Below are 19,892 nucleotides of genomic sequence, written 5' to 3'. Positions count from 1 at the left end.
CTTGGGTCAAATTCTTTTGAAAAACAATTAGATCTGTATTAAACAGAACATTTTCTTGATGACTGTTACTAAATAGTACAGTATAGCAACCATTTGCATAGCATTTGCATAATACTATAAGTGTATATGTGTATACTATAAGTCACACACAAATACACACACATAACTACATATACATGCACATAAACACATTTACATACAAAGATACTCATATACACTTATATACACATACATGCAATGCATACACATGCACACATGAATACACATAACATTCACACGTGCACATGCACACACACTTTTTAAAAGTCTTTTGAGCTTGTCCAGCTCACCTGGGTACAGCAAATGAAGAATCTGCCATTCAGGAAAACCTAGGAAATCTCAGTGAGAATGATGCTCCAATCTAGGCTGTGTGCTCTAGATACAGCCGCCAGGGCAAGGGATCCCTTCTTCTCCTCTCCCATCTCTCCAGTCTAGAACAACTGCAACAGAGGCCCTGACATGCCCAAAACAGAGCTCTCAGGAAGCTTCTTGACTGACCTCTCTCATCCTGTCCCTGCTTCTCAGAGCAACCCCTGCTCTAGGGGTAGGCTTTGAAAGATGAATAGCCTTGGCCATCTATGTGTAATCTGTGACAGAAAGAAGAGCATCCAATTTTCTTGGCCCTTCATGCCCAGATTGTATGTAGCCCCTTTCTATGAACTGGCCTAGTGGAAGGGGGAGCTTGGGTCCTTCCTGAAGGACCACCTCGTGGATTGCACCAGAGGGCAGATTAGAAACAAATGACCTCGAGCAGCAATGTAAATACATACAAAAGGTCAGCAGTGCCAATACGGGCATTATCATGAAGCCAGTGTAATTCTGTATCTCCTTTCTTCTTCCTCACTTAGCATCCATATTGAATAGCATCTGTATAATAGCAGTGGTATGCTGTAGCATGTAGAAATATAATATACAACAACAGGCAGGGGAGAGAAAGAGGAGTAAAACAGGAACTGAGTGAACCTGTGGGCAACAGAGGCCGATGTGACTCCCTAGAATGGAAATGGCAGTGGTAAGTACGCTGGTGGGTTTAACCAGCTCAGAGATACAGATGCACTCTTGCTCATCTTCCTCTCCACAGGAAAAGATGAGTTTTGACATCAATACCTTAAAAATAAGATTGGTAAAAGGCATGAATGGAAGATGTAGAAGCCAAGAAAGTATCATGATGACAAACAGGCACAATAAATAGTGCTTAGCATCTTTATCTGCTAGAAAAATGAAAATGAAAACCAGAATGACCTATGGCTTCCCAACTATTTTATCTACAAAGAGTTAAAATTAAAAAAAAAATACCAACAGCAGCAAAGACATTTGTCAATATCGAGTGACAGAAACTTAGCTCAGAGCCATTGGAAATGCCAAATCACTCAGGTGCAAGAGGAAAGGGATTGACAGATTCTTATACATTTAAATATGCTGTAAAAATATGACTCTAGAGCCTACTTCTGGATATTCCTATCAGAAAGATGAAAACTTATTCCCATATAAAAACTTGTACATTAATATTTATAAATGCTCTGCTCATAATTGCTTGTGCTGGTTTGAATAAGAATGCCCCTATAGACTCATACATTTGAATGTCCAATTACCAGAGAGTACCACTGTTTGAGAAGGATTAGAAGATGTCATCTTGTTGGAGTAGGTGTGTCCTTGATGGAGGAGGTGTGTCCATAGAGGTAGGCTTTGAGGTTTCAAAAGCCTACACCAGGCCAGTTCTCTCTCTCTCTCTCTCTCTCTCTCTCTCTCTCTCTCTCTCTCTCTCTCTCTCTCTCTCTCTCTTTCTCCTCCCTTCTCCTCTCCCTCTCTGTCTACTTCCTGAGAATTGGGATATAAAGCTCTCAACTGCTTCTCTAGCACCATGCCTGCCTACCTGCTGTCATGCTCCCCACCATGATAATGGACTGGCCCTCTAAAACTCTAGAACTCTAAGCAAGCTTATCAAGTAAATGCTTTCTTTTAAAAGAGTTCTCTTAGTCATGGTGTCTGTGGTCATTTGAATGAGAATAATCCCTGTGGGTTCGTATGTTTGAATGCTTAAGGAGTGGCACTATTTGAAAAGATTAGGAGGTATGGCCTTGTTGGAGGAAGTGTGTCATTGCAGATGGGCTTTGAGATTTCAAAAGCCCAAGCCAGACCCAGTGGTTCTCTCTTCCTGCTGCCTGTAGATCCAGATGTAGAACTCCTCAACTGCTTCTTCAGCATCATGTCTGTCTGTACGCTGCCATGCTCCCCACCATGACAATATTGGACTAAACCTCTGAAACTGTGAGCAAGACCCAGTTAAATGCTTTCCTTTTATAAGACCCTTCATGGCAGTAGAACAGTAACTAAGACAATGCTAAAAGCTGGATAATATTCAGTAATCTTCAAACTTGGATATAGCCCTGCGATAAAAGAATATTTAATTAAAATAGGAACTTCTGATACATATAATGGGCCGGAGAAATTCCCAAGGCATTCTAAGTGACAGAAAGCAGATTCAAAGGCATTGAAAAGGCCTCCTCAGAAGAACACCTCCCAAGATGCTGAAGATGAAGAACTGATCAGTGGTGGCCAGGAGGGTGAGGGTGACCATGGGGGTGCCAGAAAGTGTTTGGTGTATTTAATATGCTGATGGTTATGCGAATACATACATAAGTTTAAAAATCTATAAAACTTATGGAGGATCAACAGGGAAAAGGTTCTGGTAAAATAGAAACAAAATTAAACAGCAGTGCTTTCAGTCCCATCTGAAGTAACAAAAAAGTACCCAAGGAAGAATTGCCCAGGAAGCATATAGCATGCTCTGCAATTAACTACAAACCTTTACTGAGAGAAGTTGAAACAGAGCTTAGCAAAGCTTTCTGTGTTCACCAGTTCTGTAAGCTGCCTTGCGTAGGCCAACACCGGGTTGCATAGCTGCATGTGGGATTACTTGTCATATGTGTGCGTGAGTCCTGTGGTCACAGCCAGTCAGCGGAAATAGCAAAGGCCACGGCACAGTGTAGAAAACCCCGATGAGCATCTTAACAACTACCGTGGCCCACAATCCCCCTTTCCCCAGTCAGCCAGGTCTTGAGTGTTCCCTGATGTGTGCACTAATGTTCACAGAGCAGGCGTGAGGCTGGCAGTGCACGTGATAGGAAGACATTCATGAACTCACTAGAGTGAGTGCCGAGGCACTGCAAGGCTGGGCATATGAACAGGTGAATCTTTAAATGAAAAACCTGGAACTACAGGCCCTGCACTTGAGAACACGTGTCACAAAGCCTTCGGCCAGCTTTGAATTTTTCCCTGGCATATCCCATTCCTTTTCTCTAGGGTATTTGGCTTCAAAGTGTCCTAATGGGCCTGTCTCCTGTGTGTGTGTTAGTTGACTATGGCAGCTGACATAGTGCCACAGGCTGGCACCAGACACTGAGTTCTTCATCTTTGATTCTGGAAGTGTGTGATCCAGTCCCTCTTCTTGGGCTCTCTGGCAGAGAGGAGACAGACTCCTTCTCATTCTGACAGGGACCTACTCACACTGACAATGTTCTCCCCATTTTTTATGGAGTCCTATCCTTTCTGACAGAATCCTCCCCAGTCTGACCAATCCTCCTCACTATGAATAAGATCCTCCCCATGGTGACAGGGTCCTTTTCACTTTGGCAGAGTCCTCTCCACTCTGACAGGATTCTCTATATGCGGACAAACTCCACCTCACATTACAGGTTCCTCACCACCTGACAGCCTTTTCCCTCTACTCTGACGGAATTCTCTCTCTTCCCTTCGAGTCCTCTTCACTCTGTTAAGGCCTGCTCCTATACCCATCTCTCCCCTTTTCCCTTAGGAGGTTGGGGGGGGTTGGTGTTGTATAGCTGCCCCCTCATCCAAGGGCCTCTGTCTTCATGGCCTGTCTCTTGCACCTGATTGGTGCAGTTTGTCCCAAGACACCTCAGCCTCTACTCAAATGCTATCTGTGTCTCCTGGGGCCCAGACAGTGTCTAGTGTGGTAAAGGACCCAGATGATAAAGTGGATGATATGCTTTCAGTAACAGAGGACTCGGGGATCCTGGAAAGAAAGTGTAGCTAAGGGCATCAAAACACAAGGGTAACCAGGGCATGCGAGGAAGGCACAGAGCCCCCAAGGTAGGGTGACTTCAGGCTTGAAAACTGCAGCTGAGACTCAAGCCATGGTAGAGCTGAGGAAATAACGCTGAAAATAGCGTATGTCCATTAGGCTTCCACCATGATAAGAAGAAATAAAAAAGACAATCTAATTTTATCTGCAAATTTTCAGATTAGTGATGGCAACTATCTTGGTTACCAGGTGTCTGTGATTATTATTTTATAAAGAACACTCAACAGCAGCTTTTAATTTTTTTCTATTCTTCCTCCCACACATTCATTTCTCTGATCCCTTTCTCTCTCCTTCCTTCCTTTCCTCTCCTTTTTCTTTTTATAAGAGAATGTTGCTGGGCTGGGATGTGCTGTTCCCAGAGGCTTGCTCCAGGTCCAGCAGCTTCTTTTGCCCATGCTGTGTGAACATGATAAATAAACCGTGTGCTAATGGGAAAGGGCCTACTGGGGGAGAGAGACTGTGCTGAACCCATTGGAGGTGAGTGTGCCCAGCAACCACAGGTCTCTCTTAATGTCAGAGAAGTGGAAAAACTGGGAGGAACTTATTTTTGAATCTTTTAGAAGTTACAGATGGATATTATTAAGAAGCATGGTTTTTCTTCTGTTTTGTCAGATTGCTCCACATGGTGCAGAACTCCCAGCTTATTTTGGCATCATTAAGCCCTTTAATTACTAACACAAAGATAAGCACAGGACCTCCACCAACACAGGGCTGTACAAAGGGAGGGTTCTGATAAATTTTACTGTTACATTTAGTAGAATGTCAGACATGTTTCCTTCATTGCCAATTATGAATTGTGTAAAATGCTGTTTATTTTTAGAAAGAATTTGTAAGAGTACTTTTTCCTCTGCAGAAATGATGGATGATTAATGCCATTACAAAGAAACTTTATGAGAGAAAGGAAAACATTTCTCTGTGGGTGGGAGTGTTGCACCAACACTTAGTCAAATGTAGACACAATAAAACATGTGCACTCCTCAGCCCTACGCCCTCTTAACTGGGAGTCTGTGGAAAGATTTCAGAGTGGAGAGCAGGTTGGCTACCCTTACCACAGGAGGACACTGTGGGCTGCTCCTTTCTGCTACAGGAAACAAGTGTGGAGTTTGGATTAGCTTCTGTTTCTTCAGCCTGTGCCTCGTGGATAGTTCATGAATAATCCACACAGAATTCACACATACTAAAGTCCCTCTAAGAAGTGGAAGATGGACTACATGGAGCCATTCCTCCATGGACCTGAAATAGAAAGATACAGGGATATTAAATAGGAGATCAGTTTGAACAGTTGCAAGCAGAGTCTAGGCCAGGGTTGGAGTTGAAGGGGTGCTGGAATTTAATCTGACCCAGTGCCCCTCTTTTTCAGATGAAGAGCTGCGGCTGGGGAAGGTAGGAGATACTAATGTAGGTAGTTTAGAAACATAATGGAAGAAGACATTTCTGCTCTGGGTTCCTTTTGACATATGGCGTGAAGTCATACCTTGAAATGGTACCTACCCCCTCTCTCCCAGTCATGCCCAGAAAGGAGATTTTCCACAGAGCATTGGGGGCTCAGTGGCTGTGTGCGTGCATAAGAATGAATGTTCTAGGCCCTTCACAGACGTGCCATTTCTGTTTCGGTCTCAATAACCCAGCCTCCTGGTCCAGAGTCATCCACCATCCACCAGCAGCAGCGTTTGTCAGCACTTTCCCTCTTGCCGTACAATGTCAGGCCTTCACTTTACACTGTCAAAAGAAGAGGAGATGCACAGAGAGCACTGGTTCGGATCGGAATCAGGAAACAAACTGAGCTGCTGAGAAGGGCCTTTGGCTGCTCTGTCTGTCACAGTACAAAAAAAATGCCCATTGGAGGAAGGGTGAATTAGGCTACAAGAGTTCGAAATAACTTTGACATATGAAGTAGCTTCACTGTGATTCTTGAAATTCATTTCTCCTACTCTAGTGTGAAATAAACAAATACATGGAAGCATGTGTGTCCTTGATGAGCTTTGAGCAGAAGTTTGTAGTCAGAAGGTTTCTCCCATCCCACCAGGACCCTGCAGTCCTATGGCCCACATATAAAATTATTACTCAGAAGCTTATATCAATTATAACTGCTTGGCCATTATCTCAGGCTTATTACTGGCTAGCTCTTACACTTAAATTAACCCATAATTCTTATCTATGTTTAGCCACTTGGGTTGGTACCTTTTCTCTGTTCAGCCTTGTCATCTTGCTTCTTCTGTGTCTGGCTGGTGATTCCTGACTCAGCCTTCCTCTTCCCAGAATTCTCCTTGTCTGCTCACCCCACCTATACTCCCTGCCTGGCTACTGGCCAATCAGCATTTTATTTATCAACCAATCAGGGCAACACATTCACAGCATACAGAATGACATCCCACAGCAGAAGGTGGACACAATTGCTGGATGGGCTCTCAAAGAGCCGAGGATTAACTCACTTGCTCCTTCACAGTGCCCAGAGATTTCACAGAGCCATACCTCAGTGCTGACGCATGCAGTTGTCAGGTAAGCAAGTGGACCACATACTAACTCTTGAGAATCACTAAGCCCAGCCTGCTCTGCTGGCATTATTACTGGCCCCTTTGACAGTGATGGCCTATCAGGGACTCCAGCCTTCCTTGGGAGACATTCCTAGCCTCTTCACATCCGTTAACTCAGAAGACCAATGTTTAAAGAAAGGAGTTAGAAGTTATATGCAGCTGTATATGCCACTCTGGCTACTCATATATCAAACTTAAGCGTGTTGAGTGTGCTCTCTATTCAGTAGAGCCACTTACTCACAAACAAGCATCACACCAGATCCTGCCATCGGAAGGAAACAGGGTGCCTGCCTAATCTAGTCTGTGCTGAAGGATGCTGTCTTAGTCACTGTTCTATTGCTGTGAAAAGACACCGTGACCAAGGCAACTCTTATAAAAGAAAGCATTTAACTGAGGTTTTGCTCATAGCTTTAGAGGGTTAATCCATCATCATCATGACAGAGAGCACGATAGTAGGCAGGCAGGCATGGCGCTGGAAAAGTCCTGATCCACAGACAGCAGGGAGAGAGAAAGGGAGGGAGGGAGAAAGAGTCAGAGGCAGACTGACTGGACCTGATGTGAGCTTTTAGGTTTCAAAGGCCCTAGTGACATACCTCCTCCAGCAAGGCCACGCCTATTCCAACAAGGCCCCACCTCTTAATCCTTCCCCAGGAGCTCATCAATTGGGGACTAAGCACACAAATGTGTGAGCCTATGTGAGGCAATCTCATTCAAAATAGCACAGATGGCTTTGCCATTTGTTATATCTTCTGCTGAGCATGACCTTGACGACTGCCTATCAGCATGAGCCACTGAACACCTTGGCTAGCGGTTCCCACTAAGTCACCAATGAAGTCCTCCTATGTCTGTCAACTCCACATCCTAGAGACCTTATTCTACCCTGTGTCAGTGAGACAGGCTGCTCACACTGTGTTTAGCTGGTATGTGTAGAACTTTGATCTGTGTGGGTTCTTGGGGCTTTCAAGGAGGTTCTTCAAGTGCCCCACCCCAGTGGAGTCCATAGCCCTCTCACATCTCACCTAATGATGAGTGAAGTGACCAAGTCCATACCTCAGGGGAAGCAAGTTCATTTGTTTGAAGGAAAGGAGCTACACTGCTTGGCAACAGTCCAGTGAGCCCTGTGTTCTGTATCCAGCTGGAGGGTGTTACTTTTCTGTTAAAGAAAATAGACCTCTCTATTCTTCAAGGGAGACAAGACAAATGCTTAGCTCTTTCCATGCCAAAGGTCAAGGTTACCAATTTTCTTCAGTTGACCCTCTGCATCTATGGGCATTGCCCCTGTGGCTTCAACCAACTGCAGAGAACAAGTATTTCTAAAAGAATTGCACATCAGTCCAAAAGGCAATATTTGGATTTGCTGTGTGCTGGGTACTTTGCTGAGTCCAGTGGAATGCAGTGTTATGTAGACCTACCACACTGTGATCACTATTGCATTCTCCTGCTGTTCTCCGGGGCTCATTGGCCAAGTATTGATCTCCTTGGCCACTTCAGGCACTATGTGCCTATGCCTATGGTGCATCAATCTGCACAAAAGATATACCAGCTTCTTTCTTGTCATTATTCCCTAAAGAACACAGTATAATAACTTCCTATACTACACTTATATGGAATTTGGCATTCTGAGCCATCCAGAAATGAGTAGACATACATAGCAGGAAGAACAGGGTCTATGCATGTACTTCACTGTGTTGTGGACAAGATGAGCACCTACAGATTTTGCTGTATGAGAGGTGCTGGAACTAGTCCTCTGTGAAAACAGTGTCACTAATCAAATCCACATTGACTTTTATTGACCTGTGAGCCAAAATAAAAAAAAAATTATGTGAACATTCCTTCTCATAGTATGTGCACTAAGATGGAAAGGGCCAGAATATAACAGTCCAACCACTGTCATACTTCGGAGACCCCTCTGGGAAGGTGCTGGGGAGGGGCTGTATTTCTTGGTTGCCTGATGGTTCTGCCCTTGGATAGTATTATTTCCCCCCTGGTTCTTGAATCCATTGTTGGGTTTTTTTTTTCTTTTTCAATTAACCTGTTTGATCATGGTAAATTGGAAAGTCATCATCCTTGGGAGTCTGAAGCCTTGGTTCCAGGCTGCTGTCTTCCCATGAGAGATGGGAATGTACAGGTGAAGCTAAGTCTTACATTTTTATTATTTTCTTGACTTGAGGTTCTGTGTGCAGAAATTCTTAAAACTTATCTTCTTATTGGCCTAGCCAGTGCCCAGCTATGTCAGCAGGTTCCTTCTCCATGTGGCACTGATAAGTCTATGTTTGCTGCTGCTTCTTCCATAGCCTTCATTTTCCCTCTTTTCATTGAAAATTATGCACACCCGACCTGAGGGTGTATGTATATATATATATATATATTTGAGGTATATATATATATCTGATATATATATATATATATATATATATAGAGAGAGAGAGAGAGAGAGAGAGAGAGAACCACTTTAGATACCTAAGTTCACAGATAGTTAATGTGGAGATTTAACAGGGCAACTCCATGTAGTTAAAAGGGGGTTTATTTTGGGGTAACTTACAGCCAGTAAAGGGGTTGGTTACAGGATCTGGGAGAGGTGAGGTACAGTCCAGCAGGATTCTCTGGAGAACTCTGACTCGGTCTGCCATGCAGCATCCAGGATCATGAGGAGCCAAGAGGGCCGGCACAGATGGATGGATCTCAGGTTTTAAGGGCTCCCATCTCAGCCATGCTCCAGGGGCGTATCATAGGTAGGCATGCAGTTACCAGCTGCCTCAGTGAGGCAGTGCTTCAAGGTCAAAGCTGGAACAGCTACCCACTACAGATAGTTGTCCCAAATGCAAAATTCTCTAACATGTACATATAGCCTAAGCAGTCCTACCGTGTACTTTACATCACCTCTGGGTAACTCATAATACCAATGCACTGCAGGTGCTATCTAATTCAAACAAGGACAGGAAATTCTGAATATGTTCAGTACAGGTTCGGTATTTTCCATCATACTTGGTCCAATTTCCAGATGTGGAGCTTCAAGTAAGGAGGACAGACCACAGTTACCATAGCTGAGAGTTTTCAGTGTGCCCCTAAACCCCTTTAGTAGTTTCAGTGCTGGATGTGCTATCTCTACATAGCTGATTTTCAGGCTCAGGGCAACTCTGGATGATTCTGTCCTGATGGGGTAAGGGCTGTTGCTGCTGTCTGCCCTTCCAGACTCTGTGATGGCTTCCTCTTTTCTCTTTTACAACTGCTTTCCAACTCCCTGCATTTGTTCTGGGAGAATTCTTTTCCCATGGTAAGTTCCTAAGCACAGTCATAGCACTCAATATGTGCTCATTAACCTTATTTCCACCTCTGCTCAAAGAGCTATATGCTCATTAGACATTCATTCTGCCTTGTCACTGGCCAGATTCGATGTGTTTAACCCATACTTGTCACCAAGCTGCTAGCTTTAGTCCCAAGTTCATGACTCCTATGTCAGTCAATTTTTCTTTTTCTTTTATATAAAATAGATTTTTTTTAAATCATACCATATATCTCCCTACTTCTCCCAGTTCTGCTCCACCTCCCTTCCCATCTGGATACACCCGCTTTCTATCTCTCCTTAGAGAACAAATAGGCATCTAAGGAATAATAATGAGATAAGAAAAAAAAAAACAAGAGTGAACAACTGGAAGTGGGACAAAACAAACAAAAAATAAACAAAGAAAAAGCTCAAGAAATGAATATTGATGCAGAGACACATGGGAATCCCTTACAAACCCCAAACTGGAAGCCATAATAAATAAACAAACAAAAAACCATTATGAGACAAAGAATCTCCTATGATGCTATTGATTTCGTTTTCTGTTGGATACCTACTGCTAGGCATGGGGCCCACCCCCTTAAGAGTGGTTTGTGAGACTCCTTTGGAGAAAACTAATTTTTCCTTTGGGAGCAGTTATCATCTGGAGATAGGTTCTGGGCTAGGGATAGGAGCTTGTGTCCACTTCTCCTTTCAGCTCTAGGACGACATCTGGTGCAGACCCTGTGCATGCTGTCAGTCTCTGTGACTTCATATGCATAGCATCTCTGATGTGTCTACAAGGCCTTGATCCCTTGGTGTTCTCCATCCCCTCTGGCACTCTTTCTTCCTCCTCCTCCTCCTCCTCCTCCTCCTCCTCCTCCTCCTCCTCCTCCTCCTCCTCCTCCTCCTCAGGGTTCTCTGAGCTCTGAGGGGAGGGATTTGATGGAGATATTCCATTCAGGGCTGAATGTTCTAAGGTCTCTCACTCCCTGCATATTGTCTGGCTGACAGTCTCTATATTTGTTCCCATTTGCTGTAGGAAGATGCTTCTCCGATGATGGTTGAGCAAGGCATGGATCTTTGAGTATAGCAGAATGTCATTAGGATCCATTTTATTGCTACGTTCCTTTAGCAGAACAGTATTTGGTTTTCCCCTGGGTCCATGACCTATCTAGTCTCAGGTTCGTGGCCACCCAACCAACACTGGATATGGGCTATATCTCATGGAATGGACCTTATCACAAATCAGATGTTGGTTGGTTACTACCATAAGCTTTGTGCCACTACTGCACCTGTATATCTTGCAGACAGGTCACCATTGTAGATCGAAAGGTTTGTCGCTGGATTGCTGTTTAACTTTCTTCTTTGGTAGTGTGCAGAGTACCTTTCAGTACCATGAACACTCATCAGTAGGGGTAAAGGCTCTAGATAGGCACCAGCTTGAGTTCTCTGTGATCAATGAATTGTGTAGCTGTTGTCTTCAACAATAGGCCCTCACCAGAAGCAATAGCCTGTGTTGTTTGAGGTCTCCCATGGGTCCTCTTTGGCCAAGACCTCAATTAGATATCCATCCATTCCTAGTATTAGAAGCTCCTTTGGGTGATGAGAGGTGTCCAGTTGGGGCTCTGTTTCCCCTGTTATTTGGAGATTTCATTTAGATTGCCTTCATATATGCATATATTTTAGGGAGCTTCTACTGTATTAGGTTTTCATACGATCCTTCAAATGACCCTTAGTTTTAGCTGTCCCTCCCTGTATCTGCTCCCTTACTCTCCTCTTCTCTCCCTCTTTCTCTTTGATCCTCCAAGTATATACCCTTCCCTGTCTATCCATAACTATTCTGTTTCCCCATCCATCCCTCTAGTCCCTTCTCTAGACCTAACCTCTGTGGTTATATGGATTGTAACTTGCTTATCAGTGACTTAACAGCTAACATCCACATATAAGTGAATACATACCATATTTGTCTTTCTAGGTCTGAGTTATCTCACTCAGGATGATTTTTGTCTAGTTTCATTCATTTACCTATGAATTTCATGATTTATTTTTTTTAACTGTGGAGTAATATTCCATTGTATAAATGCACCACATTTTCTTTATCCATTCATACCTTGACAGACATCTAGGTTATTTTAAACTTCAGGCTATAATGAACACAGCATCAGTGAACATAGTTGTGCAAATGTCTCTGTAATAGGATGAAGCATCCTTTGGCTATATGTCCAAGAGTGGCATAGATGAATCTTCAGGTAGATCAATTGCCGCCTTCATGAAAAAATTGCCTCACTGATTTCCATAGTGGCTGTACAAGTGGCTACATTCCTACCATAAGGGATGAGTGCTGTCTTTGTCCCATATCTTCAGCAGCATAAGCTACTGTCTTTTGTTTTCTTGGTCTTGGCCATTCTGACTGATGTAAGATGAAATATCAGAGTAGTTTTGATTTGCACTTTCCTGGTTACTAAGGATGTTGGATGTTTCTTTAAGTGCTTCTCAGCCATTTGAGTTTCCTCTTTTGAGAATTCTGTTTAGATTTGTATCCCGTTTTTAATTGAGTGTTTTCTTGATGTCCTGTTTTTTTTTTGAGTTCTTTAAATATTTTGAATATTAGCCCTCTATCAGATGTATAGTTGGTAAAAAAAATCTTTTCCCATTCTTTAGCCTTCTTCTTTGTCAAAATGATGGTGTCCTTTGCCATGCAGAAAATTTTCAGTTTCATAAGGTCCCATTTATTTGAGTTTTTTTGTTTGTTTGTTTTGGTATTTCAAGACAGGGTTTCTCTGTCTTGAACTTGAACCCTAACTGTCTTAGAACTCACTTTGTAGACCAGGTTGGCACCTGTCTTTGCCTCCTAAGTGCTAGGATTAAAGGCATGTGCTACCACACCAGGTGAGGTCCCATTTAATAATTTTGTTCTCTCTCTTGCCAATTGGACTCCTGGAGCTCCACCTGGGGCTTGGCTGTGGATCTCTGCATCTGCTTCCACCAGTCACTGGATGAGAGTTCTATCATGACACTTAGGGTGTTTGGCCATCCAATCACCAGAGTAGGTCAGTTTGGGCTTTCTCTCAACCATTGCCAGTAGTCTATAATGGAGGTATTTTTGTGGATTTCTGGGGACGTCTCTAGCACTCTACTTCTTTCTATTCCCATGGGGTCTTTATCTATCATGGTATCTCTTTCCTTGTTCTCCCACTCTGTTCTTGATGCAGCTGGGACTTCCTGCTTCCCTAAGTGGGACCTCCCACTCCCCTAAGGGATTATATAAGCAAGAGATATTGAGACCATGATTGGAAAAAGCACAAGGACAAATAGCCAAACTAATGAAAACACATGAACTGTTAAACCAATAGCTGAGGAGCTCCCATGGAACTGGATCAGGCCCTCTGGATAACTGAGACAGTTGATTAGCTTGAGCTGTTTAGGAGGCCCCCAGGCAGTGGATCTGGGACCTGTCTTTGGTGTATGAGCTGGCTTTTTGGAACCTAGGGCCTATGCTGAGACATTTTGCTCAGCCTTGGTGTAGGAAAGAGAGGACTGGACTTCCTTCAACTGAATCTACCAGGCTGGGCTGACTCCCCAAGGCAGACCTTGCCTTGGAGGAGGTGGAAATGGGGGTGGATTTGGGGGGAAGGCTGGGAGGTGGGAGGAGGGAGGACCAGGAAATCCATGGCTGATATGTAAAATTAAATTATTTATAAAATAAAAATATTTAAAAGAAAATTTTGTTCTTAGTGCCTGTGCTATGGGTGTTCTGTTCAGAAAGACATTTCCTATGCCAATGTGTTCAAGACTGTTGCCTACTTTTTCCTCTATCAGATTCAGTGGATATGGACTTATTCTGAGGTCTTTGATCCATGTGGAGTTGAGTTTTGTGCTGGGTAATAAGTATGGATATGTTTGGATGCTTCTCAAGGTACTCACCCAGGTTGTCAGTCTATCTTTTGAACCCTGTTTTTATATCTGTCAGAATAAAAGAGAATATATGAACAGGAATCACACACACACACACACACACACACACACACACACACACACACACACACACACACTTACTCATTTGCTTATTTCCATCTCATACTCTTCCTTGTGTTTAGGATTGCCTATTAGATACATACATTTTGGAGGTAGCAGCCTTCTATAAGGGCATGTTTGGAAGATGTATGAGTGACACCAAGACTTATGAAGGTAATCTGTTTGCTGAGACATCACAAAGCCCCTGATAGCTTGTGAGTTGACATTGGATTGAGTCTTCTGGGGAAGTTTCCTGATCAGCTTTTTCCTGGCTGCTCAGAAGCTCACGTAAACTCAGCTTCTCTGCTCTTAACTCCCCCTTCTCTGAAGGTGAAGGCCTGGACACTGCTCTGCCCTGTTTTCTGTTTCTAGATACTTGTGCCACAAACTGAGGTATGTATAAAGAATAGACATTTTCTCAGGCCACATTTCTGGAAGCTGGATGCCAAGGGCATGGTGTCTTACTGTTGAGTCTTAACACAGCACAGAGGAGGCAGATACCACATGGTGAGACAGAAGCCTGCTGCCTTCAGTCTCTCTTCTCTTAATTACCAATTTCTGGACTTAACCAAGAAGTATTTAATTTTACATTTTTGTTCATTTTGTATCCCCTCCCCCTTCTCCTTCTCTCTCCTTTTCTTTTCCTCCCTCCCTCCCCCTTCTCTGTCTCCATCTCAATCTGTATGTGAATGTGGGCCCACATGGGACACAGTGCATCTGTGGAGGTCAGAACACAACTTTCAGGAGTTCAATCTCTCCTTTCACCATGGTTCCCTTGGGATCAATCTTAAATCTTCAGGCTTGCACAGCAAGAGCTTTTCATGCTGAGCTCTTTCACTAGTCTGTCTTCCTCTTCTTGAAAAGCCATGAACACCATGACAGGGACCTTACTTAGCCTGACTTAATCCAAATTACACTCCAGACACTAGACTCTCAAATGGAAATTTCCTGCATGTGGACTTTCAGTGAATGCATACAACATGCTTTTGGTTTTCTCTGAACAGAATCCAAACTTTCTTCTGTGTGTGTGCATGGTATTATGACACTAAAACACACAATTTTTTAACTTAATATTTGTCTTATTTGACTAGAAAACAAGATCCCTGATGACCATGACCTTTTCTCCTTATAAGTGCTGCTTCTCTGAGGGCTACAGGGCCTAGCATGGTCAATGTAATAAAGCAGTGGTAAGGGAAACATTAGTTAATGGAACACTAGCTGAGTCTCAGGGGCCTTCCTTTCCTGGAAGCTTGATTGAAAGGAGAATTACCTAGTTCACTGAAAGCTACTGAGTTCATGTTCTACAAAGCAAGAAATTTATAATACCTAATACATAATGGGAACTATGAAAGAGCAAGCTTTTGAGATCAACCCCTAAATCCACCTGTCCCCAGACCTATGGTGATTCTTCACAGTGTGGTTACAAAACAGCCTTAGAAACAGATGAGGCAGAGATATTCCTTGTATTCTGTAGTGCTCTTGGCCCTGTCTCAATTCTCTGATCATCACAACAAAGTCATATTGGGCCTGTGAACCCTGGAACAACAGTTTTCAACACTGGATCTTTGCCTGTGTGACCCTAACCTCCACCTCCACCACTCCCCCACCCCATCCTCCCACCCCCAACCCCCAGCCTTCTGTTAAAATCGAGATTGCCTTCAGTGGCTTTTCACTCCAGTTTTGTACTGTTTATTTCTTGTACTTCCTCTTCCTCCTAAGGTTGTGTGATTTGGGAAGACTGTTGAATAAAATGATGAGTCATTTCATGAGTTAGTATTTGTAAGTTACTGGCTCTTGGTGCTTAGCATCCACATTTCTGTTTCATCATTTTGTTTACACATTTAGGAAGGGGACATTTTTTCCTCATTGTATAGAGCATTGGCTCTGAGTTATCACACAAGGTGTCCAAGTTTAGGTTAGTTTAGGCTCTGCACCAGGTCCTGAAGTGTGTAGTGCTCTCTCTTCAACCCCCATCAGATTGTATATTCTTATTGCAATTTAAGGTTAACAAAACGATGCATCAAGGATTCCATCATATTGTTTGCTAATAATGTCAATTAGTGTTTGTTGGATGTGAATATGCTAAGCCAGACAGTTTATCAGTGACTCACAAAGAGAGGAGGGGTGGGGTGAGAATGTGGAGAAAACTAAACTTTTGACCAAGACAGCAAAGCATTTTGGAATTCAGTCTCCTTAAATGTTTAAAGCCCTGTGAAAGGGATGCCTCCTACAGGGAGGAAAGGATTCATAAGCAGCACAAAAGTGACCAGTTCACCTACCCTGTTACATCTCATAGGTTTAAGGTTCCTAAGCACCTGCCTGTCTCCTTTCTCAGATTGAAAGGCTTTTCAGATTGATCATAGATTAAGGGAAAGTATCTTTTCTCTGTTTCAGGAATACCAAATTGATATATTTTTTGCCCAAACCTGGACAGACAGCCGCCTTCGATTCAACAGTACAATGAAGATACTTACTCTGAACAGCAACATGGTAGGCTTGATATGGATCCCAGACACCATCTTCCGAAACTCTAAAACAGCAGAGGCTCATTGGATCACCACACCCAACCAGCTCCTCAGAATCTGGAATGATGGGAAAATCCTTTACACATTAAGGTAAGATGTTGTATAGCTCAGGTTTTTTTTAAAAAAACTTTATTTTTTTATTTAAGAATTTTTTTATTTATTTAACATACATATGAACCACAGATCCCCCTCTTATCCTTCCTCCTGCTCCCCTCCAGATTTCCTCCCTGCCCCAATCCCCATCCCCTCCTCCAAAAAGGAAAGGCTTTCCATGAAATCAGCAAACCTGGTATACTCAGTTGAGGGAGGACCAAACCCCTCCCCACTGCATCAAGACTGAACAAGGAGTCCGTCCCACCATAGGTAATGAGCTCCAAAAAGCCTGATCCCACTGCCAGGGCCCCTCAAACAGACCAATCTATACAACTGTCTCCCATGTGCAGAGGGCCTAGTCCGGTCCCATGCAGGTTCCACATAGCTCAGTTTTTTAAACTGACTCTTTATTAATGGAATCTAAGGTAGTATTACTTGCTGCTATACCCAGGAAACATGAACAAAGAGACTAGATCTATTCAAGCCCAGCTTGTAAAAAACTGGAGACCCTTTTGTCTCAAATATTCATCTTCTTGGGGTTCAGGGGTGAAAAGTGTTTTCCTGGAACACAAAGGACTGCAGTAAAACCCCAGATGCGGGCTCCCTGCTGGGTAGCTGTTCTCTCCAGGGTGCTGAATGTCTATGTGGACTTCTTGGGGCCTTGACTCCCAAAGACAGTACTTCCTTTATCTAGACAAACACATTAATTCTTCTGCAAGTTAGGTCACAGGAGCTAAGGAAAGAGAGACCTCAAAGAGGCCTCTTCACAGAACTCAGAACCCCATGTGAAAGCTTGGCCTCCTTAAAAGAATAGGGGAAGGATTAAGGAACCTGACAGAGGTGACCAGTTATTCTACCCCCTACTACAGGTTTAAGGTTCCTAAGCACCTGCCTGTCTCCTTTTCCAGACTGAAGGGCATTTCAGATTGACCATAAATTAAGGAAAAGTGACTTCCTTTGAAACACACTGCTTTTCCAAGGCTCCCTTAAGCATCTCTTCCTCATAGCTTCTAAAGTTCTCCTTCATTCCATATTCATTATAGAGATTTTAATTATGAGTGATCGTGGCATGGAGGAGAAATTGTGATTCCTAACACTAAAGTTCCCACAGCACCAGTAGACACACACTGACATCAAAATGTGAAGGCATCACCAAAGCCCAAGGGAAGGAAGCTTCCAGACAGGGACCAACAGAAAGAACAGCAAAGAAGCAAAGAACCACAGCATGTTTGGTGATGCCAAGGGCTAAGAAAGACAGAAACTCTAACCAGCTTCTCATCAATCATGAAGGACTAGGAAGGAGACTCAGAAGAGTCGTTGATCCCGAGCAAAACAGTCCTGGGCCTGGCTGGTCCTAAATCTATGATAAGAATTTTGACACACAGGGAACATGAAATGTTCTTGAATAGTACAGCTGCCACCTGCCTAGGGCAATAGGGGGAGGTAGCCAAAGAAGAAATGCCATGGAAGTGGATGGATTTGGCCTAATACCTGTGTGGACCAGCACACCAGTTTCAAGTGGAAGGATTTTATTGGAACAAATAGAAACTGTGGCTTTGAAAACAACAGCTGGTTTTTCCCCACTGTGACTTGGCTTGTGTTTCTAGGCACCCCTGGAGTTTTCCTAGAATTCCCTCTACTTAAAAGCAAAACAGAAACCCTGTCTCGAAAAACCAAAGGAAAAAAAAAAAAGCAAAACAGAACAGCACAGTAAGAAAGCAATCAGAGGGCCCCACTTAATGAACCAGAGTGAGGGGGACAGTGTGTCCTGGCATTACCCCCCACCATCACCACCAGCATGCATGCATGCATGCATGCATCTGTAGCATGATGCCTTACCCACCTTGGAGGCCTTGGCTATGCTGTCGCTGATCCCAAATATTACTGGTCTCTTTCATAGGCTCACTATCAATGCAGAGTGCCAGCTGCAGCTGCACAACTTCCCCATGGATGCTCATGCCTGCCCCCTGACCTTCTCTAGCTGTGAGTACACAGGGGATTTGCATCTGGGTGGGGAGCTCTGGGGCTGGACCTGGCTGGACTGGGTCTGGTTTCCAGTGTACAGCCCTGCAGTTGGGTGACTCTGTTACACACAACCAAAGAAAGCCAGTAGCAGTTGTGTCGCTGGCCACCAGGATGGTTTTACTCTAGACTGCGTCGCACAGAACATTGCAAAACAGGTAAATTTGATTAAAGAGTGAGTGGCTCTGTTACTGATGATGATATTGAAGGATTCAGAGGCTAACCAGTGTATTCACTCCCCAGGGAGACCAATACTAATGAGCTATGCCTATTTTTTGCAATTTTTTGCCACATTTTTTAGGTTTAATATTTTAAAGATTTGCCTTTTAATGAGGAAGGTCAGCTCTTCCCTTTGAATGTACTTATATGTCTTCTGGAACAGGTGGTGATTGATTTAGATCATTCCTAATGCTAAGTGCCTGAGCACACCCACAAGGAAATATCAAATATCAGATGCATTTACTGACTTACAAAGCTTTTAAGCAAAGGTCAGTATGGAAATTCACCTATTGAATTTATGGTGGTTTATTTTAAATGTATTAATCACAAGTACTTACGTATGTATGTAAGACTCACAAACATTTAAATAACTGTATTGGCTTTCTTTAAAACTGAATATAAAGCATGTCTGGCAAGTCTGAGGGAGCCTCAGGCAGACAGACTGTGGTATCAGGGGACAGACACACTTTAGAATTGGTTTTAAGTTCAGCAGAGTTCAAGATGCAACACAGAGTTTAACTGACCTCTTAGACTTGGCAAAAAAATGATCTCGTTCATGTAAAGAACAGCTATTGACTAGCTGAATCGGAACTTACTGTATTTGTTGATAGCACAAATGGCTGGTGTCCAGCACTTGAATGTCCCTGTCTCTGGTGTGGTAAGGTAGCATACAGATCCCTAGGCAGTTGTTCCCTGTATTTAAAAGTCAGAGAATGGCAAACTCTGCAGCAGTCTTGTGAGCTCTTCGGGCACATGTGGACACATGGCATAATTCTGAGTGATCTATGCAGGACATGTTTATCACCCCACCCCCACCCCCACCCCCCGCTGCTTCTGCTGTTCTTTCCAATATGTCGACATGCTGTTGCCTCATCTATTGAGTGTGTAATTTAAGTGGTTACATTATACTAACAGGCTTTCCATTCGCTCTTTTTTCCAATCTCCTACTCAAGTTTAGATTTCTTTACCACATTTTTGATGACTTCTATTTTGAAAAATTTTCAAAACTATTCATCTCTGTGGGACAGCTTTGCACAATTAGTTTCTGAGTCATTTATCAATTTGAATTAATGTTT

General features: G+C 43.3%; 1 protein-coding gene across 1 annotated transcript in view; it reads left to right on the top strand.

Annotated features, from left to right (window-relative positions):
- The window catches only part of Gabrg3 (gamma-aminobutyric acid type A receptor subunit gamma3), a 606,777-nt gene that overhangs the window by 346,557 nt on the left and 240,328 nt on the right, over nucleotides 1–19,892 (top strand). The window contains exons 4-5 of the mRNA XM_042277165.2: nucleotides 16,352–16,572; nucleotides 18,476–18,558. Coding sequence (XP_042133099.1) covers nucleotides 16,352–16,572; nucleotides 18,476–18,558 — 304 coding nt within the window. The remainder of the gene's footprint in view (nucleotides 1–16,351; nucleotides 16,573–18,475; nucleotides 18,559–19,892) is intronic.

This window comes from Peromyscus maniculatus, chromosome 1, assembly GCF_049852395.1.
Source record: "Peromyscus maniculatus bairdii isolate BWxNUB_F1_BW_parent chromosome 1, HU_Pman_BW_mat_3.1, whole genome shotgun sequence".
NCBI classification, from domain to species: Eukaryota; Metazoa; Chordata; class Mammalia; order Rodentia; family Cricetidae; genus Peromyscus; species Peromyscus maniculatus.
This window is presented reverse-complemented; position numbering and strand designations above follow the sequence as displayed.